The sequence below is a fragment of the Macrobrachium nipponense genome, chromosome 3 (assembly GCF_015104395.2).
Source record: "Macrobrachium nipponense isolate FS-2020 chromosome 3, ASM1510439v2, whole genome shotgun sequence".
Lineage (NCBI taxonomy): Eukaryota > Metazoa > Arthropoda > Malacostraca > Decapoda > Palaemonidae > Macrobrachium > Macrobrachium nipponense.
In genome coordinates, this window is record NC_087202.1 from 31,847,153 (window position 1) to 31,872,256 (window position 25,104).

Here is a 25,104-nt window from a genome sequence, read left to right on the forward strand (position 1 = left end):
TGACGTTAGAGCCCTGATCATTTGGGCATTAAAAGAGATGCTGATAAGGCTGTCAAAGAAACATTTGCTAAGTCAAAATCAAACGTAAGTCCTACAAGTAATTACACAACGACACGCTTTTTAAAAAGTGGCAGACTTACTCAAAGGATTAATCTGTCAATACTAGAATTCCTCTCACAACGATTTTATTTTCTAATGTTTTTGTGTATTCACTTGTTTCCGTGCTATTTGTCTTTTATTATCGTTATTAGTGTCTGTCTCATAAGAAATTATTGATTGATTTTCACTGCGTATTGCCGTCTGTCAGGTAATAGACAGACAGGAACTATGTTACTGTATTTGTATTCATGTGAAAACCAAATGCATTCGCACGCCCATATATTTTGTAAAGATATGTACGTCTATATTGCATGACATAATAAGGGTGAAAGAACCACATCTACTCGAGAATGACACTCTTAACATTATTTTATCTGATTTTGCTATGTTCTAGTACGTAGTATCTGTGGTGCGTTTAGCACCGAAAAGATGGTTTTACACAAAGACGAAGTCTTTTGACATAAACGTCAGTAGACGTTTTAGTAACGAAGTATAATTACTGTTTTAGATACGATAATTCATTTGTCCTTATAATATAAAATTGCTCTTGGTGAATGTATTGCGCATATCATGTATGGTAAGAGTTGAAGGTATTATTGGGTCTTGTTTGTGCCTCTCGCCAGAGAAGCCATTAGGAGAGGTTAAAAGAACGGGAGGGGAAAGGAAGGGTATAGTAGTTCGCCCCTCTGATCGCTCCTTTGCGCGCCCCTCTAGGGGTGTGTATGCGTATGTGCGTAGTACACTGTATGGGCGTGATATCGCCCAAAATTGTATTGACACACCACCAATCAATTCACTACATTTAATAAATATGTTGAAGTTGCACACTATTATATTTGGAATTTATTTTTGACAACGAACTTGATAATTATTGTAAAGTTTTTTGTTTATGAAAACCTTGTAAGTCAGTTCTGCATTCGTGGTAATTGTATAACTTGTCTCTTTTTCCCCCAACAAAACCCGAATGCAGGACGGAGCGAAAAGCTTCTTGGCTCAACTTTTGAGGGGAACTGTTATCTAGTGTTGTGTAGTGATGTGTGTGTGGATTTAGAAAGGGCGATTGCCCTGATTCTTTGAATTTTGTCGTAATTTGTTTCATTTGAGTGCTATTGATTTACAATTCCCCTTGAGTGATTAATTTCATTTGTCACTTTTATGTTATTACTCTTTGATATGTTTAACTTTTAGTTATTAAATTAATTTTAACTTTACATTTATCAAATGCATTTCAATATCCCTCGATTTTATCTCATTTTTCCTATGTTTCAGTTTTGTGGACGGTGAATATAAATTGATCTGATAAACCTTCATTGTGTTCATACTTCAAGGTTATGCAAATAACTTTTAGAAACGAGATAAAACAGCGGTCCTCTAAGGTGTGAAAATCAACCCGTGAGTACTCGCAACATTTAGAGAGAGAGAGAGAGGATGAGAGAGATGAGAGAGAGAGAGAGAGAGAGAGAGAGAGAGAGAGAGAGAGATCAGTAAGTGAAAGTACTTAATTGTGGTGCTATTCATTAATGATATTGGTGTTATCCTCGTTAATAATGAATTGGGTTGAGAGATATCTCCCCGTAATTTGGAAACCGCAAAGGAAGTTGTAAGGACAACGCTTATTCATAATTTTCTCTGTACATAATTCATCATTCGCGTTGTTCTCACTTCCCCCTGAGAAAGCATTCAGCGGGCTTTCCGTCAGTGTATAAAGCTTATATAACCACATATTGTGTACTTTTATATTTTGTATTTTATGTCTCTCAAGAAACACAAATCGGGTCTCGCCGACCCACTTTACTCTCTCGCGGGTCGGTGACCACATTTCCGTCCGCATGCTGTATATTTATATTTCCCTTGACTGTAATAAAAATCAGTACACTTCTACCTGCCTCTTTGTCAACCTCTTACAACTGGTGACCTCCCGGTTTGGACGGTGACCCAAGCGGTTTTGGCTCAGCCATTAAGGGACTCACTACCGCCGCTCACCTTCAGAGATCTTTAACGGACTCATACGGCGCCTCAGTATAGATCTCTGAAAGCTCCTACCGTGGAAAAAACCAACGCCTCTAACGGACTAAATACGGCATACCTGCCCAAGGTGTGTTCAGGCGTTTCCTCAAACGGTTTGGCCCGCCATTCACGACTCTGTCGACCGTTTTTGTGAGAGAGGACAATGGGCGCAAACAGTACCTCGCGGGAAACCTCGCGGGAAACCCGGGCCTCCCCCGCCCCAACGACGAACTACTAGAAAAGGCAAAGAAGCTGACGTTGTCAAACAATGCCGCGAAGCTCGCCGCCCCCCCCCGATCCTCCGTGTGCCTGGCCGCAGAGAAGGAAGAAGACGACGACGACCCAACGCAAGAGATTGGCGCCGTATCCCAAGAGAAGTCCTCCCACACGCAGCGAGGTGAAAACTCCTGGTGCCGCTTCCACCGGAGGTTCGGGAGATTCGCCAGGAGGTGCGAAAGCCCTTGCACCTTCCAACAGTCAAAAAACGACGACGGCAAACAAAACCAAGGCCGCCCGTGGCAACGGCCGCGTCGGAACCACACACCGTAGGGTTCTACGTCCGCGACGCGATCTCCGGCCGGAGGATGTTGGTAGATACGGGGGCAAGGCACTCGATATTCCCCCTTCCGCCGTCAGGAAAAGACCGTAGCCGCGAGCCCGACAAAACAACCTCCCTCGTCGCCGCAAACGGGACCCCCATCCGTTCCTACGGCACGAAGCCCCTCGAGATATCCATCTTGGGGCGAAACTACGTCTGGGAATTCACAATCGCGGACGTCAGGATCCCGCTACTGGGGGCAGATTTCCTGGCGCAGAACGGCCTCCTGGTGGACGTGGGCCGCAAACGCCTCCTCGACATGGGGACATGCCTTTCCCTTCCACTAGCAGCAGGCCCGGGCGCCCCTACAATTTGTACCATCGCCCCCCACAAATACGGCAACCTCCTGCAGGAGTTCCCCGAAGTCTTCAAGCCGGAAACTTCGTCAGGCGGCAGGGACGCCGCCCAAGCACGGGATATTCCACCACATAGCCACCCACAGGCCCCCCGACACACGCGAAGTTCCGACGACTCCCTCCAGGCCGCCTCCAGGAGGTCGAAGCAGGCGTTCTCGGAGATGGAACGGATGGGCATCTGCAAGAAAGCATCGAGCCCTTGGGCGTCGCCCCTGCACATGGTACAGAAACCTGACGGCGGCACCTGGAGGCCCTGCGGAGACTACAGAAGACTCAACCTCGTTACAATCCCCGACCAATACCCCTTGCCAAACATGCAGGATTTGACAGGGGCCCTTCATGGGGCGAAGGTCTTCACAAAAATGGACCTCTTAAAATCCTATTTCCAGGTTCCAGTGCACCCCGAGATGTCCCCAAGACTGCCATCATCACGCCTTTTGGCTCCTTCGTGTTCCATTACTCACCTTCGGCCTGAGGAATGCAGGGGCCACCTTCCAGCGCCTGATGGACAGCATCCTGGGGGACCTGCCCTTCTGCGTCTGCTACGTCGACGATATCTTGATTTTTTCCAGGTCCTTGGAGGAGCACCTACATCACGTCCGAGCGGTCCTGAAGCGCCTGCAGGAAAAACATGGCTGGTCGTCCGTTTCGACAAATGCACCTTCGGCGCCGAGAAGTGGACTTCCTCGGACACGAGATCTCCGCGACGGGCGGTGCGCCCCATGGCCTCGAAGGTAGGCGTGGTGCAGAAGTTCCCAACACCAACCACGGTCAAGTCCCTGCAGGAGTTCATCGGAATGGTCAATTACTACCGCCGATTCATCCCCTCCGCCGCCCGCACCATGTCTCCTCTAACACAGGTCCTGAAAGGGAAACCAAAAGGCCCTAACGTGGGAGGCCGAACAAGAGAAGGCTTTCAACGAGACGAAGAGGGCCCTCGCCAGAGCTGTCGACCATATGCCACCAAGACCCTGCTGCACCTTTACGCCTCACACCGACGCAGCAACGTCGCCTGCGGGGCTGTCCTCGAGCAGGTGGTCCAGGGCGAGCCCCCAGCCACTCGCCTTCTATACAGCAAAAAACTATCAGCCGCCGAGACGAGGTACAGCACGTTCGACCGCGAACTCCTGGCAGTGTACCAAGCAGTGCGACATTTCCGCTACTCCTCGGGGGGCTCCCCCTTTACGATCAGGACGGACCACCTCCCTTTGGTACACGCCTTCACCAACGGCGGGCGACGCTTGGTCAGCGAGACAACAGAGGCACCTAGCAGCCATGGGCGCAGAGTTCGGTTGCACCATCCAGTACGTGCCTGGCGAGAAGAACCCCGTGGCAGAACTCCCTACGAGGATAGAAATCAACGCCGTGCGTCTCGGGGTCGACTACGAAGACCTCGCCCTGGGGGGGGAACAGGCTGCCGACCCCGGAGACTGCCGCATACCGCACTGCTATCACCGCCCTCAAGTGGGAAGACCGTGCCTTTCGGGACCCGCAGGTGCATTGGACGCTCCTCTGGCGACATCAGCACGGGGCCGCCCGCGCCCGCTGATCCCAGCTCCCGAAGGAAAGCCGTGTTCGACGTCATACACGGACTCTCGCACCCCCCCTCGGGCCGGACGACGGTGCGCCTCCTGACGGAGAGTTCGTCTGGCATGGAATCGGAAGGTACTCCCTCGAGTGGGCCAGGACCTGCGTGCCTTGCCAAACTAGCAAAATCAGTCGGCACACGGAATCAGGGGCTGTGGGGAAATTTCCGCAGCCGAAACGAAGATTCGGCCACATCCACATAGACGTCGTTGGCCCCCTGCCCCCGTCGGAAGTACGCCAGGTACCTCCTGACGGTAATCGATCGCTCCACCAGATGGCCCGAGGCAACGCCGATGTCGGAGGCGACCACGAAAGCATGTGCCGAAGCACTCCTCGCCAGCTGGATCAGTCGATTCGGAGTTGCCAGACGAAATCACGACAGACCGCGGACCATTTTCCTGTCGGAGTTGTGACTGCCCTGGGCCCGACCCTAATGGGGAAAGACGTCGCTACCAATGCCACCACCACCGCCTACAAACCCAGCAGCTAACGGCATGGTGGGAGAGAGTCCACCGTTCGATCAAGGCTTCCCTGATGGCGCGCTGCACCGACGAAAATTGGAAGAGCCAACTACCGTGGGTCCTCCTCTTGGTCTCAGGACTGCCCGCGGGCAAACGGCGAAGCATCACCCGCGGAGAAGGTATACGGGGAGCCATTAACAGTCCCTGGCGAGTTCTTCCCGACCAATGCCGACGACGCTGACGTCTCCATCGCCAGGCTTCGGGAATCCGCCGGGAAGTTCACGCCCTGCGTCAAAACCTTCTCCGACAGAACCAAACGTTTCCTCCCGAAGGCCCTATCATCGTGCAAGCACGTCTTCGTCAGGGACGACGCCCGCCGCCCGCCTCTAACGAGACCCTACCGCGGTCCCTTCCGCGTCCTACGACGCACTGACAAGGCATATCTCTTATCCATCAACGGTCGCGAGGACTGGGTCACAATCGATCGCCTGAAACCAGCCTTCATCATGGACGAGGACCTCGCAGACGCGGATTCCACAGGGCGCCTCAATCTTCCTCGGAAAAAAGCGACTCCTTCGATCGCCAAACCTCCTAGCCGTAGCCGCGGCCGCCCTCGAAAGACGGTCGAACCCCCCGAGGATCACCTCAGGGAGGCATCCCGTCCCCGGAAAACCCCGAGGATCTACCACAACAACTAATATCACGCACCCGACGAGGGCGCCTCCGCCGTCCAGCTCGCTTCCGCGAGTGACTACCCGAAGTACAAAGAAGTCAGCCAACAATCATACCTAATTATTGTCTTAGGGGGGGAGTATTTGTAAGGACAACGCTTATTCATAATTTTCTCTGTACATAATTCATCATTCGCGTTGTTCTCACTTCCCCCTGAGAAAAGCATTCAGCGGGCTTTCCGTCAGTGTATAAAGCTTATATAACCACATATTGTGTACTTTTATATTTTGTATTTTATGTCTCTCAAGAAACACAAATCGGGTCTCGCCGACCCACTTTACTCTCTCGCGGGTCGGTGACCACATTTCCGTCCGCATGCTGTATATTTATATTTCCCTTGACTATAATAAAAATCAGTACACTTCTACCTGCCTCTTTGTCAACCTCTTACAAAGTTTTGTGTTGTTACGTAAGGCTTTTAGCGGTTTTTGACCAAGTAACAACGTTAAGCATAAAATACAGTCCGCTATAAGTTCATCTTTTTCGTCACACCAATGATGATGAGATAAACAAACAGTAGTGAGATATATAATTTTTGCTGAAATACCTTAATCATGTGACTTCAAAAAACACATATAATAGCTAAACGTAAAAAAAGAAAAAAGCGTCATTGGGCTCGCGAACAGTCTTGTCCAGCCGGTCCCCCCCCCCCCCCACCCCCCCGCAACAAAAATCTGAAATAACGCCCTTGTCGTCATCATGTTCATTTCATCCGGTATTCAAGTACTATTCTAAGTTGTTAATTGTTGAATGAGAAATCACGTTATTTCTATTCTTGCAGCCCCCAAGTTTCATTGTTTTTGGAACAGTATTGTAATAATTTTATAACATAAAATATATGTTAACACAAACAAACTATTTACATTGAGGAAGCGGTAATAAAATTCTTTTCTATTTAATGATCTTTCGTAGTGAGGGTATACGTACGTTATTCAACATTCTCAGCATAAAAAGCAAGAAGTGGTTGTCCATGGTTATTACAATAATATGCCATTCTTCAAAATAAGTCTCATAACCAGAAAGGTGCCATTTTGTATATTTTTTAATAATGCACTTTAGGGAAAAAAGGAATTGTATAAAATATGACCAGAACAATATGAAATAACTTAAATATCAAGTAAGGAGAACTTCGTGACAGAATCATTATGAACTAATAGTGATTATACTGCATGTCGCACATGAAACAAAAGTTGAGAGCTAATACTAATAGAAGCTGTCTCATCCTGTCCTGTCTCTCCAGTTGACAACATGGGCGATACTGAGGTACGGTTACTGCGGTACACTCTTGTTATTTAATGTTATCATCGGTTGTCAGGACTTTGACTTTAAATACTCAACTAAATCCTGATTTTTGCTCCAGGTAATTGAGAAGCTGAAAGGCCTCCCACAACTGTTAGGCTCCACGCATCGAGCGAGTAGGACTGCCGGTATCAACACTGTACTTGAGGTTGTCAACAGAGATGGTGAGTTCAACGTTGTTTTTAGTCCTTTTCCTGTTATTCTCACGGTCATTAGATGCATTTAGTGGCATCTTAAGTTGCATGCATGCAAGCGGTATTGTGAACCGTAAAGCTTTTATTCATCTGTATTTTTATATGTTGATGGCCAAGGCAAGGTGAAAAAGATTTTCGAGTCGAGTTGTTAGGCAGAGCTGTAGGGTAGCCTATACCTATAGGGTAAAACACCGCATGGCCTGGATCAACTCAACGACGATCATAGCATGCCACCCTCCGAAAAAGTACTTATAACGCGTCTTGACACCGGAGATGGGCATCAGTCGCGACTTGTTGTTGGTGAGAAACGGAGCTAAAGACCTCTAGGGGGAAACATCACGACAGGCCAACCCTCATCACGGTAGACGGGTCTTATTCACTCGATATTTAATTGGTGAAACATGAATACAATTGCAACTCTAAGCATACCATTTAAAAGACTGAAGTTTCGTCAACATATTGTGATATATGAAAGCCCCATACGAACTAAAATAAGCATGTGAGCTCTTCGTAAAATATGTTTTCAAGGCAGTTTTGAAATCCAATATGGCGGCTACGTTTTGCATGGACGGTTCTCATAAGTGGACGGCCCCGCCCCATCTTTCCCCAGCCTTCCCAGCACGCATTTCATTTGAACAATGTTAGCGTATGTATGTAACGTTTATTGATCTTACTCAAGATTGCAGTTGTAATCAGCACAATAAAACAACATTTTGTTGCCTATATTAGTGAAAGTATGAAACTTGTTATTCCCGGGGTTATGGTTGGAACTGAATTCATTCTTACCTTGTAATCGGCGGTTTTATCCTTACTGCCATCACAACTGAAAAACTCCCACAGGTGCTTATTTGGGATTGTTATTATACACATTTTGGTCTCAGTTCACTCCACATTGCAACTTTAAACCCGTTTGCTGTTCCTAGTTTCTAAGCGCGCGCCATACAATTTCGAACAGCAGACGACGACAGACGACGAAACTGCAAAGTTTTATTCCCTAAACTGTTTACTTTATTCGTTATTTAGTTTAAATTTACTTTGTTATTTAAAAATTTTGATTTAATTCATGTATATTATCCCTTTTTTGCTACCAAATTACCCCGAAAAATTACAGATATTTCTAAAGTAGATAAAATCAAATGTTTCTAACGTTTTCGTACATCTGGCTGCCGAAAACCATAGAGGAACGAATACGGAAAAGTGCAGAGGAACGACTACGTTTTTTTTTTTTTTTTTTGCTTTTTTGTTTTGCTAGCACTTTTCATTGATTTTCAGTCTTTATTTAGTATTTTGAAATTTCTTTAATAATCGTATGCCAGAAATAAATGTAACCTTTAATGTTTGCATGCTAAGAATGGCAAAATCATCGTTGCCACATTAGTGGAGGCTTCACACATACGCCGTTCCATTATTATCCTGTTAAGCGTCCGCCCCTGATGAGCTCGCTGCTAACGTACCGTCACGCTTTTTTTGTAATCAGCGATCATAGCACTGAATGATAGTTTTTTCGAAAGTTAATATTGATTTTTTATGCTTGTTATTCATACTGTAATTAACTGTAGGAAAACTTCCTCTCTCTCTTCTCTCCTCTCTCTCTCTCTCTCTCTCTCTCTCTCTCTCTCTCTCTCTCTCGGAGTCCAGTCACTCGGCAAAGAAAAGTCATCTTCACTCCCGCAATTGGAAGAAAAGTTTGTATCATCACTGAAGGATTCAGAACTAGAGCTCTCATCATCAAATAGTTATCAATATCACACTCCTCATCTAGTATCTGATTGATCTCACCTAAAAAGAAATATGCCTCCTCTTTGGGACATTCATTGTGAAAGACGCGAAATCCAATTTGTCTCGATAAACACGCCCGAAGCGTATTGAAAGAAAACCAACAGGGACAGGCAGTTTTCTAGCATAAGCGCCACCAGGAAAGAGTTGCCAGGCTGGAAATAAGTTTCCCATGTGCTGAGAGTGTTACCAAATGATGTTCCTACACTTTCTATATGAGTAAACGTATTATTACGGGGCTGACGGCTTGACAAGCACAGTTAAAGTCTTGAACGTAATATCCCGTTGAAGGCGCTACCGAGTAGATCGCGGTAAACAAACGTATTATTACGTGGGTGAGACGCTTAACAGGTTATAAACTGTTTCCATGAATTCTAGTTGTCATAGTAATGCAATAATGATAAAATTGCTTTTAATATTTATGTATATATACTTCCAATACATAGCCTAATTTCACCAATTTCAACGTTTTGTGTGTAGTCTTATACCCAGTTTGGAGGGTCAACACATACCGAATGGCAACAGAGAGAGAGAAGAGAGAGAGAGAGAGAAGAAAGGAAGGCGGAGGAACGAAGAAGAAAAAGGATGGCGGTGGAGGGGGGGGGGGGGGGGGTTTGGGGGGGGGGATGAGGGTAGGTGGAGCTTTATACGCGTGTTCGTATCCATTTCTGCATAATGGAGTTTTTGTCTCTTGGTACAAGGACAAGTGTCGTTATTCTTTACGATTAGTGATTCACGATACCCTTATAAATTACGGCACTGGGTGTAATGCACTATAGCAAAATCTTGTTCTGTTAAGAGTGTTCGTTACAGAAATAGGTATTGCCCAAAAACGTGCTTGCACTGTCTCTGAAAAGCCCATAGTAGACATGCTGCTTAGTTGTCAATCAAGTTTTTATAACCAAGTATTTTTTTACAAGCTAGCTATTGAATAAATTTGTATTTTTCTCAGTCAAAACATATGCCCCTCAATGCTAACTTTCCTCTTTTAACGACTTTCTGGTCATTGCAAATTCGGCCCCATAATTTCTTATGGTGCGAAAACAGACAGAGGCCCATGGACCGAAAACGATTGCGTCACACTACGGCGATAATCCAGCAGTAAACATCTCATATATCCAAAAAGTAAATAATAAAGATATATATGCGCATTACGATTATAACAATTACATGTATAGCTGATAACAATCTGCATGAATAACTGGTAACTGTTCTGCAATGACAGTTTGAGTATAGCAATTATTTACAATAGGTACGAAAGTCAAGATGTCGTGACGTCATAATACAGAACTTGAAAGAACGTTCTAATTCAGAAAAATAATTACTTAAATTTGAGTCAGAGTCGAGTTACTTTTTCAATAACGAATATTTTCAAATTAATCATCATAAATATGTAAAATATTGATGTTTTACTACTTATTTAAAAATTAGCCAAGAGCACGCTTCTCGTCATCTTCTACCCAAACAGCTGTTTACGCCTGGCTTGTTGTTGGTGAGAAATCGTGTTTTGATTGTTGTGATAAAAGTGCTCCAGCGTCTGTGGGTACAAGTGGTGTGCGGATTTATCACAGGATGGAAAGTTTGTTGACACAAGCGACTCCGTAAACATCGAGATGGCGTCAATCTTCGAAACATTTTAGTTGTAAGTAAAAATTTCTAAAGCGTTTTGGTGAGATTTCCACTGCCGTGGGCGCCATTTTCAGTACCCTCTGTTTAAAATCTTAAATTTGGCCTTAATTTCTAACTTTGGAGAAAATACTTACTTCGAAAGGAGAGTAGAGGTCTTTAGCTCCGTTTCTCACCAACAACAAGTCGCGACTGATGCCCATCTCGGGTGTCAGGACGCGTTATAGTAATGTACTTTTTCGGAGGGTGGCTTGCATTGATTGTAGGTGGCCTGCTTGGCCTGCTGTGATGTTCTACCCTACTCTCCTTTCGAACTACTAAGTATTTTCTCCAAAGTTAGAAATTAAGGCCAAATTTTAAGATTTAAACAGAGGTTAGTGAAAAGGGTGTCCACGGCAGTGGAAATCTCATAAAAACGCTTTTGAAATTTTTACTTACGCTTTTTTTTTAGAAGATTGACGCCATCTCAATGTTTACGGAGTCGCTTGTATCAAACTTCCCATTTCCTGTGATAAATCCGCACACCACTTGTACCCACTGACGCTGGGGCACTTTCATCACAACAATCAGAACACGGTCCCTTACCTGGACGTTTTTAAGTAAACAACTGTTTTGGTAGAAGAAGACGATGAAACGTGCACTTAGATAATTTTTTAAATAAATAGTAAAACATCAATATTTTACATATTTATGATGGTTAATTTGAAAATATTCGTTATTGAAAAAGTACAGTAGAGCCCCGGTTCACGACCGTATTAGAACTCAATATAATCGGATTTCGCCACTAAATTTCCAATAAACTTTGTGTCTGTTTTCAACCAAAAAACCAGTTTCCAACCCCCGACCATATGATGTTTGTAAACAAAACTGTTTCCGCCAGCCGCCGCTAGTTGGTGTCATCCAGTGCTACCAAATGTAGGGTAGAATATCACGACAGGCCAACTCTCATCACGGTGGACGGGTCTTATTCACTCGATATTTAATTGGTGAAACATGAATACAATTGCAACTCTAAGCATACCATTTAAAAGACTGAAGTTTCGTCAACATATTGTGATATGAAATGCCCCAGCCCCATACGAATTAAAATAAGCATGTGAGCTCTTCGTAAAATATGTTTTCAAGGCAGTTTTGAAATCCAATATGGCGGCTACGTTTTGCATGGACGGTTCTCATCAGTGACGGCCACCATCTTTCCCCAGCCTTCCCAGCACTCATTTGAACAATGTTAGCGTATGTATGTAACGTTTATTGATCTTACTCAAGATTGCAGTTGTAATCAGCACAATAAAACAACATTTTGTTGCCTATATTAGTGAAAGTATGAAACTTGTTATTCCCGGGGTTATGGTTGGAACTGAATTCATTCTTACCTTGTAATCAGTGGTTTTATCCTTACTGCCATCACAACTGAAACTCCACAGTGCTTATTTGATTGTAATTATACACATTTTGGTCTTAATTCACTCCCACAGTGCACTCGAACCACATTGCTGTTCGTGTTTCCTAAGCACTCACTCCGTTAAACAAGTTTACGAGCAGCAGACGACAACACTGATTATGAGATGCAAAGCTTTATTCCCTTAATTGTTTACTTTACTCAATATTTAGTTTAACTCTACTTCAAAATGTTTTATTTAATTTCATGTCCATTATCCCTTTTTTGCAACCAAATTAACCCCCAAAATTACAAATGTTTCGGATGTATACTTACGAGCAGACGAGTGAGGAAAAATGGCTCATCGTTGCCAATCTAGTGGAGCGTCACACATACGCCGATGCATTTACAAACTGTTTCGATGAATTCTAGTTGTCGCAGTAATGATAAAATTGCTCTAATATGTATATATACTACAAATAGATACGCTAATTAAACTTATTTCCCCGGTTTTGTGTAAGTCCTTATACCTAATTTGGAGGGTAACACAACAATTGACAACACTGATAAACAATTGAAGAGCGCAAAACGCCGCAAAGAATGCCGTAGTCCCCTTGAATAAGTACGAATAAGTGCTGGTAAGAGGTGGGTTTACGATTGTTGTGATGAAAGTGCCCCAGCGTCTATGGGTACAAGTGGTGTGCAGATTTAGCACATGAAATGGGAAGTTTGTTGACACAAGCGACTCCGTAAACATCAAGATAGCGTCAATCTTCGAAACATTTTTAGTTGTAAGTAAAAATTTCTAAAGCGTTTTTGGTGAGATTTCCACTGCAGTAGGCCAACCCTTTTCAGTACCCCCTGTTAAATCTTAAAATTTGGCCTTAATTTCTAACTTTGGAGAAAATACTTACTTCGAAAGGAGAGTAAGAGTCTTTTGCTCCGTTTTTCACCAACAAGAAGTCGCGACTGATGCCCATCTCCGGTGTCAGGACGCGTTATAATGTACTTTTTCGGAGGGTGGCTAGGTGGTGATTGTAGGTGGCCTGCTTGGCCTGCTGTGACATTCTACCCTAGCATAATTTCATGTTTTTTAGCATAATTTGACCCAAGAATTGGAGCTTAGCATAATTTCTTTCACACTTAGGGTTCTAGTACAATTTTAGAATGTATTTTCACAAAAATTTTTTATAAAATGCAGAAAATTCCTGAATTTCATATACAGCTATAGTGAATATATATAAATCTTCATAATGAAATTGCCTCAAAAGCAGCACTAACAAATGAGTTAGGGTAGAATATCACGACAGGCCAACCCTCATCACGGTGGACGGGTCTTATTCACTCGATATTTAATTGGTGAAACAAGAATACAATTGCAACTCTAAGCATACCATTTAAAAGACTGAAGTTTCGTCAACATAATGTGATATATGAAAGCCCCATACGAACTAAAATAAGCATGTGAGCTCTTCGTAAAATATGTTTTCAAGGCAGTTTTGAAATCCAATATGGCGGCTACGTTTTGCATGGACGGTTCTCATCAGTGACGGCCACCATCTTTCCCCAGCCTTCCCAGCACTCATTTGAACAATGTTAGCGTATATATGTAACGTTTATTGATCTTACTCAAGATTGCAGTTGTAATCAGCACAATAAAACAACATTTTGTTGCCTATATTAGTGAAAGTATGAAACTTGTTATTCCCGGGGTTATGGTTTGAACTGAATTCATTCTTACCTTGTAATCGGCGGTTTTACACATGCAACTTACTCGGCAGATATATACTTAGGTTTTGGTGTCTCCGACCGCCCGACAGAATTCAAACTCGCGGCACACGCTCAGGTAGGTCAGGTGATCACCCCCTACCGCCGCTGGGTGGCGGTAATAGGAATCATTCCCGTTTTCTGACAGAATTTTTCTGTCGCCGGTGCTGACAACAACTTTGTTGTTAGCTCCTGATTAGAATTTCTTGCTTTGCCGAGGATTATTTGGGAAGTATTTGATCTTTGGTTGTTGGCATACGCTTTGTGTTAGTAATTATGTCCGAGTTAACACCTGGAACTCTGTTTAGAGTATGTGTAAATGAGGGATGCAAGGTGAGGTTGCCTAAGGCTACTTTGGACCCTCACACGTTTGTGTAAATGTAGGGGGAGGGATTGTTTCGTTAAGGATACGTGTGATTGTATGTGAGAACTTAACTGAATTACAATGGAAAGAACTAACTCGTATGTTAGAAAGTTAGAAAAGGATAGGATTAGAAAAGCTTCAGCTAGAAGTTCAAGTAGATCCTGTTCTGCGGAACAGGATAGTATTTCTAACCCTGTAGTAGCTTCGCCATCTTCCTTTTTGGTTTCAGCTCCTTCCCCCCGCAGCGAACCCGCAGATGTGTCTGTCGAGAGAGCCGCTGTGGAAGCTTCAATCCGCAATTTGCAACAGCAATTGCGGGATATGAATCAAGGTAAGGGTGAAGTGTCTAGTGATAAATGCAGTGTCCCCAGTGCAGTGGAGGGGGCGTCTGACCGACTCCGCATCGCTCCTAGGCCTAGACCTCTTTCAGACTCCCATGCCCAAGGGAGGAGGAATGTCGAAAGCCGCAAGGGGGATGTAGAGTATCCCCAACGGTCAGGCGTCCCTTCAGCAGGTCCTGTAGACTCGTCCCAGGCTGCTATAGAGAGCTATTAGGCGAAAAGCCTCTAGGAAAGTGTTTTTCCGACTCTATTCGTCCTCTCCTAAACGAGGATGGAGCTCTTCTTACAAATCGCGCCCTTCTCAAGAGAGCCTGGAAACCTCCAGGAGTAGGCGCTCTAGACTCCAGCCCGGAGCCTTTTCCGGAGTATTATCCTCTGCGCCTAAGAAGGCTATGAAGGATCCGGAATCCTCTCCAGAAGGGATTCGGTCATCTACTAAGAGATTCCTGTTGGATCTCCAAGAGAATCTCTCTTCGTTAGTAGGATCGCTTTCGACTGGTAGGCGCAAGGAGCCTGCTCGCAGGAAGGACGCCTCTCTTCCAGTCAAGAGATCTGTTAGGAAGGAGGAGTATGATAGACGATCTTCTCCAGTAAGAGCCTATTCGCCTCCTAGAGTAGACGACTCCTTTGAAACTTCGTCGACGGCAGGGAAAAGATGGTATTCTTCCTCCTGTAGAAGCTCGGAAAGCTAGGAGTCATAGCGCAAACGGTGCAAGGAAGGAGTCTCCTTGCGAGAAGACGATCGGTTCGTATCTGTCGAACGATCTCCGAGGGTAGGATCTCCTCTGCAAAGTGGTTTAGAAAAGGACGAGAACGCTCTAATAACAGAGATAGAAGCGAGGAAAGGCTCTCCTCCTAAGATGAGTCTAGAAGGCGCCAACGTTTCGAGAGGACGACTGGATGATCGAGTCTCGTTAAGTTACTCAAGACCTTATGGTAGACTTTCTTCGAGGGAGTCAAGCGCTTCTCCTAGTAGGTTCCAAGAGTCTACGAAGAACCTAAACAGGGGTTCGCGCCCTACTCCTGGAAGAGTACATAGAACGGAACGCTTACCGTTCTCCTAGCAGGCTTCGAGAGACCTGAAAGGAGCCTAAATCGAGGATTTGCGCCCTACTCCTGTAAGACGAATCAAGAGTAGGCGCAAGCGCTTCCCCTCAAAGGCAGCAAGAGCCTAAAAAGAGCCTTTCCAAGGATTTGCGCCCTAATCCTGGTAGATCAGGAGTAGGCTCTGACGCCTCTCCTCGTAAGATTCAGGAGCCTGAAAGGAGCCTTCTGTCAGGTGCTCTCCCTACTCCTAAGAGTTACAGAAGAGTAGGCGCAAGCGCCTCTCCTCACAGGCACCAAGAGCCTGAAAGGATCCTGACTTTGGATTCGCGCCCTACTCATAGTAGGCGCTCGAGAATGGAAACGAGTTTTTCTCCGGATAGCGCCAAGAGCCTAATAACTCAGGCTCCTCTCGATCCTCGCCTAGTAGGTATCAAGAACCTAGGGAGAGAAGTAGAGCGGAAGTTTGTTCTTTACCGAGGAAACAGATCTCGGGGATTGAACGGACGGCTCCTTCGGATGAGCTCTTGAAGGATAAGAGTCACATACCGGCCAGGACTTCTTCACCGAAGAAGTCTCCCTCTCCGAATGTAACTTTGGAGGAAGTCTCGGAGGAGGAAGAGATGAAAGAAGTAGGAGTCTCTGATTATAAGAGACTTTCTGCATTACTTCTTCAGGAGTTTGGGGACTCACTTTGTTCAGCTGATCCTCCTTCTCCGGGATCTTTGCTATCAAGTACGAAGTTGGCAAAATCCCCTTCTTTTGTCAAGATGCGGCCAACCCCCCTTTCTATGAGGAAGGCCATCAAGAATCTGGAGAACTGGCTCCTGGTTAAGAAGGAGGCAGGTAAGACGGTGTTTTTATGTCCTCCGTCTAGATTGACAGGTAAGCGGTGTGTCTGGTACGACACGAAGGAACCCATGGGGTTAGGCCTTCCGGCTTCTGCAAACGCGGATTTTTCTGCTTTAGTAGAATCTTCTAGAAGACGCTCTCTACTGTCGGCTAAAGCGTCTTGGGGAATGTGCGAGATGGACCATTTTACTCAAGGGTCTATTTCGCACACTTGAAGTCTTCAACTTCATGGATTGGGCTTAGGAGCTCTAGCAAAGAGAGCGCAAGATCCGGAGTTCGTGACTATGGAGGTGCATCAAGTGTCCTTTCATGTTTGGACAAGGCAGTCATGGATGGATCCACAGAAGTAGCATCTCTCTTTGGGGCAGGAGTGCTCAAAAAGAGATCTGTTTATAGCTCGTTCCTCTCCAAGTCTGTTTCGCCATTGCAGAGATCCGCTTTGCTTTTTTCTCCGCTCTCGGAATACCTTTTTCCTCAGGAGACCAGTTGAGGGGACATTTGTCCAGATCACTGTCGGAGAAAGCTACGCAGGATCTTCTTGCCCATCCGCCAAGAGGCTTAAACCGGCGGTGCCGATGGCTAAGAGAGAAGGGAACAGCGAATAAGGTGTCGTTCCAACAGCCCTTTCGAGGAAGAACAACCTCAAGACCCGCACTAAGAGGGTAGAAGGCCTTTCAAGAGAGGAAGATCTTCTCGAAGGCCATTCTCGAAGCCGCAGTGAGACAGGAGTCCTCCAGACTCCAGTAGGAGCCAGACTTTTGAGGTTCTCGAAAGTCTGGGCTCAGAGAGGGGCGGACAACTGGTCCCTCTCGATCCTCGAGAGAGGATACCTGATCCCCTTCAGGGAAAAACCGCCCTTAACTTCCACTCCCCTCCAAGGGAGTTAGCGGCAAGATACAGAGATCCTTTGTAAAAAACCAAGCACTATTACATCTGGTGCAACAGATGCTAGAAAAGAAGGCGATAGAAAAGGTGTTAGACAATTCACCAGGATTTTACAATCGCCTCTTTCTGGTACCAAAAGCCTCCGGGGAGTGGAGACCAGTGCTGGACGTAAGCGCTCTGAATCACTTTGTGATCAAAACAACGTTCACGATGGAGACGACGTCGTCAGTTCTTTCAGCGCTGAGAAAAGGAGATTGGATGGGTGTCATTGGATCTCCAAGATGCCTACTTTCATGTACCCATCCATCCCTCGTCCAGAAGGTATCTAAGATCATGATACAGGGCCAAGTATATCAGTTTCGCGCCCTTTGTTTTCGGTCATTTCCACAGCTCCCCAAGTTTTCACGGGATTGATGAAAAATGTAGCACATTGGCTGCATTTAAAAGGAATAAGGATATCGCTGTATCTCGACGATTGGTTGATTCGCTCGCAATCCAGGATCAGTGTCTGGAGGACCTAAAGATCAACGTTGGACTTGACTCAGTCTCTGGGACTGTTAGTGAACCTCGGGAAATCCCAGATGGATCCCAGCAAAGCATTGTCTATCTGGGGATTCTGATGGATTCTCGGGGTTTTCAGTGTTTCCATCCGTAGAAAGACAGGAACGGTTGCATTCTAAAAGTGAAGACCTTCCTAGAGAAAGAACAATGTTCCGCGAGGGAATGGATGAGTCTTCTGGGGACCCTCTCCTCTTTGGAGCAGTTCGTTTCTCTAGGGAGGCTTCACATAAGACCTCTTCAATTCTTCTTGAAGGAGAATTGGGACCCAGAAGAATCAGGATCTGTGGGAATCTTTTCCTCTGTCCAGAGATATAAAGGAAAACCTCAGCTGGTGGTTAGAACCAGGCAGACTGAACGAGGGACTATCGCTGCAGTTACCGAACCCCTCCCTAGTGTTGTTTACAGACGCATCGGAGACGGGATGGGGGGCGACGTTGGGCCCGAGAGAAGTGTCAGGGCACCTGGAGTGGGGAACAGGTGTCCTGGCACATCAACGAGAAAGAGTTAGTGGCGGTGCATCTGGCTCTCAGGCAATGGGAAGCCCAAGTCGCAAACTCAGTGTTGCAGGTAAATTCCGACAACACGACAGCTCTAGCCTACATAAGGAAACGGGGGGACTCACTCCCGCTCACTGTACAAGAAGGCGAAAGAGCTTCTTCTATGGTCAAAGGAGCGGAACATCACACTCTTGACGAGGTTTATACAGGCGAGAAAAACGTCAGAGCAGACTTGTTGAGCAGGAGAGATCAAGTCATTTCCACGGAGTGGACTCTACACTCAGAGGCTCGCAATCAAATTTGGAACCTTTGGGGAAGGTCAAACATAGACCTGTGTTTGCCACTCATTGGAATGCCAGGCTGGAGAACTACTGCTCTCCGATTTCAGATCCAAGAGCAGTAGCGATAGACGGCCTACTCCTAAATTGGGAAGGAATAGACGGCTACGCTTTTCCTCCTTTCAAGATCATAGGAAACGTAATAAGGAAGTTTGTTCTGACGAAAGGAGTAAAATTGACCCTAATCGCCCCATTTTGGCCAGCTCAAGAGTGGTTCACAGAGGTACTGGAATGGATGATAGATTTTCCAAGGTACCTCCTTTACGGAACGATCTTCTCAGACAGCCCCACTTCGACAGATACCACAAAAACCTCCCCGCGCTCGGTCTGACTGCCTTCAGACTGTCGAAGGACTCTTCAGAGCGAAGGGATTTTCACGCGCTGCTGCAAAGGCAATTTGCAAGGGCCAGGAGGCCGTCAACGATACGCGTGTACCAGTCGAAGTGGGAAGTGTTCCGAAGGTGGGCCAGGAATCAGAATGTATCCTCTTCCAGTACCTCTGTGACGGAAATAGCAGATTTCCTCTTATATTTGAGACTAAAATGTAACCTTGCAGTCTCGACTATAAAAGGTTATAAAAGTATGCTTTCCTTGGTGTTTAGACATACAGGGCTAAACATCACAGATGACAAAGATTTACACGATTTGATTAAATCATTTGAGACTTCGAAGTCCAAGACAGCCAGAACACCCAGCTGGAACCTGGATGTGGTACTGAGTTTCTCATGTCAAAGAAATTTGAACCTCCCAATAACTCAACGTTCAGAGACTTGACTAGAAAAATCAAGTTTTTCTCTTTGCATTAGCATCAGCTAAAGGATTAGTGAACTCCAGGCTTTAGAAGGCACAGTGGGCTTCAGAAAGGATTCGGCAGTGTGTTCATTTAACCCCCTATTTTTAGCAAAAAATGAGAATCCTTCTAAGCCTTGGCCAAGGACGTTTGAAGTTAAAGGATTGACTTCCCTGGTAGGGAGAGAAATAGAGAGAACTTTGTGTCCGGTAAGGAGCCTCAAGTTCTATCTAGAGAGGAAAAAACAAATGGGAGGAAACTCAGAGAGCCTGTGGTGCTCGGTAAGAGATCCGAGAAGAACGATGTCAAAGAATGCACAGGCATTCTTTATCAGAGAAACTATTAAAGAAGCACATGTTGCCTGTGAAGAGGAATACCTCGGGCAGCTGAGAGTGAAAGCGCACGAGGTCAGAGCCGTAGCAACCTCATTAGCTTTCCACAAGAATATGTCGTTAAACGATTTAATTGGATCCACATATTGGAGATGCAATTCTGTGTTTGCGTCTAACTATTTGAGAGATGTACGGGTGACTTATGATAAGTGCTTCTCTCTCGGACCTTACGTGTCTGCGGATTCGGTGCTGGGACAGGGGGCTGAAACCAATCTAGCTTAGTTTAGATAGATGAGGGATTTTAATCTTGTGGTGTTGTTTTTATGGTCGATTGAAAGTGGTCAGGAAAAAGTACCATTTTCAATTCGTAGTGTATAACAAAGTAGTGTGGTCAGGTGGTCGAGATTGGTTGTTTTTCATGCTCCTTTGTAATGTTTTGGACCTAGGCTCTGTCTTGTAAGAGGGTTAGTCCCCGTTGATACGACAAAGGTGAAGGCTCTACCATGTAAGTGGGATAGGCCCCATTGGTATGATCCAAATAAGGCTCTGTCGAGTAAGCGGGCTCGCCCCCATTGACATGATCCAGAAGGGTTCTCAGTGTAGGTCTCATCCTCACTGGAACTCTCGAGGCAAGCAGACTCATAGACAGTTCTCATGAAGTCTTCTGCCCAATAAGGTAGGAATCAAGGTAATTAAGTTTATTTTTAGTACCTACAACAAAAGTTGTTTTCCCTGTTTTTGAATTGCTATTCATATTGATTAACTATCTCTTACCCTCCTCCAAGGGTGTCAATCAGCTAAGTATATATCTGCCGGGTAAGTTGCATGTGTAAAAATGAAATTGTTAAGATACAATAAAGTTTTACACATACTTACCTGCAGATATATACGTTTAATGGCCCACCCATCCTCCCCTCAGGAGATAGGAGGAAGAAAAATTCTGTCAGAAAACGGGAATGATTCCTATTACCGCCACCCAGCGGCGGTAGGGGGTGATCACCTGACCTACCTGTAGCGTGTGCCGCGAGTTTTGAATTCTGTCGGGCGTCGGAGACATAAGCTAAGTATATATCTGCCAGGTAAGTATGTGTAAAACTTTATTGTATCTTAACAATTTCATTTTTTATCCTTACTGCCATCACAACTGAAACTCCACAGTGCTTATTTGATTGTTATTATACACATTTTGGTCTCCAGTTCACTCCACATTGCACTTTAAACCGTTGCTGTTCCTAGTTTCTAAGCGCGCGCGCCATAAACACAATTACGAACAGCAGACGACGAAACTGCAAAGTTTTATTCCCTAAACTGTTTACTTTACTCGTTATTTAGTTTAAATTTACTTTATTTAAAAATTTTGATTTAATTCATGTATATTATCCCTTTTTTGCAACCAAATTACCCCGAAAAATTACAGATATTTCTAAAGTAGATAAAATCAAATGTTTCTAACGTTTTCGTACATCTGGCTGCCGAAAACCATAGAGGAACAATACGGAAAAGTGCATAGAGGAACGACTCGTTTTTTTGTTTTTTTGCTTTTTTGTTTTTGCTATCACTTTTCATTGATTTTTTCAGTCTTTATTAGTATTTTGAATTTCTTTAATAATCGTTTGCCAGAAATAAATGTAACCTTTAATGTTTGCATGCTTTAATTTTTGCATGCTAGAATGGCAAAATCATCGTTGCCACATTAGTGGAGCTTCACACATACGCCGTTCCATTTTATTTAAACTGTTTTCCATGATTCTATTGTCATAGTAATGCAATAATGATAAAATTGCTTTAATATTTATGTATATATAACTTCCAATACATAGCCTAATTTCACCAATTTCAACGTTTTGTGTGTAGTCTTATACCCAGTTTTGGAGGGTCAACACATAACCGAATGGCAACAGAGAGAGAGAGAGAGAGAGAGAGAGAAAAAGGAAGGCGGAGGAACGAAGAAGAAAAGGGATGGCGGTGGAGGGGGGGGGGGGGGGGGTTTGGGGAGAGGGTAGGTGGAGCTTTATACGCGTGTTTCGTATCCATTTCTGCATAATGGAGTTTTTGTCTCTGGTACAAGGACAAGTGCGTTATTCTTTTACGATAGTGATTCACGATACCCTTATAAATTACGGCACTGGGTGTAATGCACTATGGCAAATCTCGTTCTGTTACGAGTGTTCGTTTTACAGAAATAGGTATTTTGCCCAAAAAACTGTGCTTGCACTGTCTCTAAACCCATAGTAGACATGCTGCTTAGTTGTCATCAAGTTTTTTATAAACCAGTATTTTTTACAAGCTAGCTATTGAATAAATTTGTATTTTTCTCAGTCAAAACATATGCCCCTCAATGCTAACTTTCCTCTTTTAACGACTTTCTGGTCATTGCAAATTCGGCCCCATAATTTCTTATGGTGCGAAAACAGACAGAGGCCCATGGACCGAAAACGATTGCGTCACACTACGGCGATAATCCAGCAGTAAAACATCTTCATATATCCAAAAGTAAATAATAAAGATATATATGCGCATTACGATTATAAACAATTACATGTATAGCTGATAACAATCTGCATGAATAACTGATAAACTGTTCTGCAATGACAGTTGAGTATAGCAATTATTTACAATAGGTACGAAAGTCAATATGTCGTGACGTCATAATACAGAACTTAAAAGAACGTTCTAATTCAGAAAAATAATTACTTAAATTTGAGTCAGTCGAGTTACTTTTTCAATAACGAATATTTTCAAATTAATCATCATAAATATGTAAAATATTGATGTTTTACTACTTATTTAAAAATTAGCTAAGAGCACGCTTCTCGTCATCTTCTACCAAAACAGCTGTTTACTCCTGGCTTGTTGTTGGTGAGAAATTGTGTTTCGATTGTTGTGATAAAAGTGCTCCAGCGTCTGTGGGTACAAGTGGTGTGCGGATTTATCACAGGAAATGGAAAGTTTGTTGACACAAGCGACTCCGTAAACATCGAGATGGCGTCAATCTTCGAAACATTTTTAGTTGTAAGTAAAAATTTCTAAAGCGTTTTGGTGAGATTTCCACTGCCAAGGGCGCCATTTTCAGTACCCTCTGTTTAAATCTTAAAATTTGGCCTTAATTTCTAACTTTGGAGAAACTACTTACTTCGAAAGGAGAGTAGAGGTCTTTAGCTCCGTTTCTCACCAACAACAAGTCGCGACTGATGCCCATCTCCGGTGTCAGGACGCGTTATAATGTACTTTTTCGGAGGGTGGCAAACTTTGATTGTAGGTGGCCTGTTTGGCCTGCTGTGATGTTTTACCCTAATTGCTAAGTTTGAACCCAACTAAGGAATGTTCAATTTTGTGAATATAAATAAATACCCACAGTGGCATGACAAACGATCAGTGAAGTGTTAATAATGTTTTTTCTTCATGAGTAAAGAATTATTTTTTTTTCCTTTTTTTTTAAGTTTTATTTTTTTCAGTAATTATCAAAACTTTTATTATGACTGAAGTGATTTTCACATAATTTTCAAGTATTCATTCATTGTGTATGTGATCTGTTAAAGAAAAATGGTGTTTCAGTGGCATGATAATGATCAATTAATAAGTAGTGCGTATGTTTTTCTTCTTGAGTAGAGACGGGTTTGTTTGTTTACCTTTTTTTTAGTTTAAATTTTTCAGTTAATATGAAAATGTTATATTTGAAGTAATTTTCACACATTTTCAAGTATTTATTAGTTGTGTGTGTGACCTGTTAAAGAAAAATGGTTCTCAGTGGCATGATAATGATGCAGTAATAAGTAAAATTTGTATGTTTTTCTTCACATTTGTATGTGTGATCTTCACACATTTGTCAAATAGTATACTAGTGATTGCGTATGCGATCTATTAAAGAAAAATGGTGTTTTATTTCGAGTTTGCTAACATGTAAAGATCATCAAATTATTAGTTATAATATTGTCTGTTCGTCACTTTGTATCATTTCACCTAATATATAAATGTTTTAAATTTCCATTACATCGTTGTTTTAGCTCAAATGTATTAGAGAAATGAGATAATGATAGATTAATAGCATAATTCTGGCACAAAATTGCACCATATTTGGCATAAATTCTTGCTTGGACCGACTAGCATAATTTAGCAAAACGGTTGATAACACTGGTGACACCACTCAGCATTGTTTAAAGTACGCAGCTATTGTTTACAAACATTCAAACATGTGTCGTGTCTCGTACACCTTGCGCGCATTTGGTTTGCTTTTACGGTGGTATCAACTCTATACGCAGTTACCTTTTGATTCATCAGGGGTCCCAACATTACTACTGGCTATCTATGTTCAAACCTTTTGCTATTGTTAATCTCTGAAATAATGGAAAAGTGTTTACATGGCATCTCGCGTTTTCCTTCTTCAAAATGTTTCCATCATTTCCAACTCCAAAATAAACCTTAAGTTTCGTCTATCCTCTCCCCTGCTTGAAAGTGATGAGTGAAAAAAAAGATTTAATCAAGCACCCTTGCTTGATTTTTTTTTAAGCGTAGACCTATTCTAAAATCATGCTCACACTTGAGGCGCGTTTCAGTGGCAAATGCAATACATATTTAAGTGTTAGGCTTGGAGTGAAGGCAATGTTACGTACGTAGGTTACATGTGCGGTTCGTTAGCGAATGCAATCTTTAAGCTTTGTTAAGCTTGCTGGTAAAGAAGAGGTTAGCCATAGCTTAAATCAGAGAAGCCACTATGCCATATTAAGTGCGTAGTAATTAAGAAATTAAGACGAATCTTTTATGTCATACTGTAATACGTCAATGTTTATGTGTAAGATTTGGTAGTGAAACCAGTTACATATGTAACATATTCAGTTCGGTAGCAACGCAATCTAAGCTTTTTAAGCTTGCCGGTAAAGAAGAGGTTAGCCTTAGCTTAACTCAGAAGCCGCTACGGTATACATTAATTGTAGAAATTAAGTAGATTCTTTTATGTCTACTGTAAAAATACGTCATTGTTTACGTGTGAGATTTGGTAGTGGAACCAGTTACATACGTAACGTGTGCCGTCTGGTAGCGAACGCAATCTTAAGCTTTGTTAAGCTTGCTGGTAAAGAGGACTAGCCTTAGCTTAAATCAGAGAAGCTGCTATGATATAGAATAATTATAGAAATTAAGACGATTCTTTTATGTCTACTGTAAAAAGACGTCAATGTTTACGTATGAGATCTGGTAGTGACACAGTTTACATATGTAACGTGT

At 43.7% G+C, this 25,104-nt stretch overlaps 1 protein-coding gene across 1 annotated transcript in view; it reads left to right on the plus strand.

The window, feature by feature from the left end:
• The first annotated feature begins 6,986 nt into the window (after window positions 1–6,986).
• The window catches only part of LOC135221689 (stalled ribosome sensor GCN1-like), a 339,764-nt gene continuing 321,646 nt past the window's right edge, over window positions 6,987–25,104 (plus strand). The window contains exons 1-2 of the mRNA XM_064259421.1: window positions 6,987–7,103; window positions 7,201–7,303. Of these exons, the coding sequence (XP_064115491.1) occupies window positions 7,089–7,103; window positions 7,201–7,303 (118 nt within the window). The 5' untranslated portion in view covers window positions 6,987–7,088. The remainder of the gene's footprint in view (window positions 7,104–7,200; window positions 7,304–25,104) is intronic.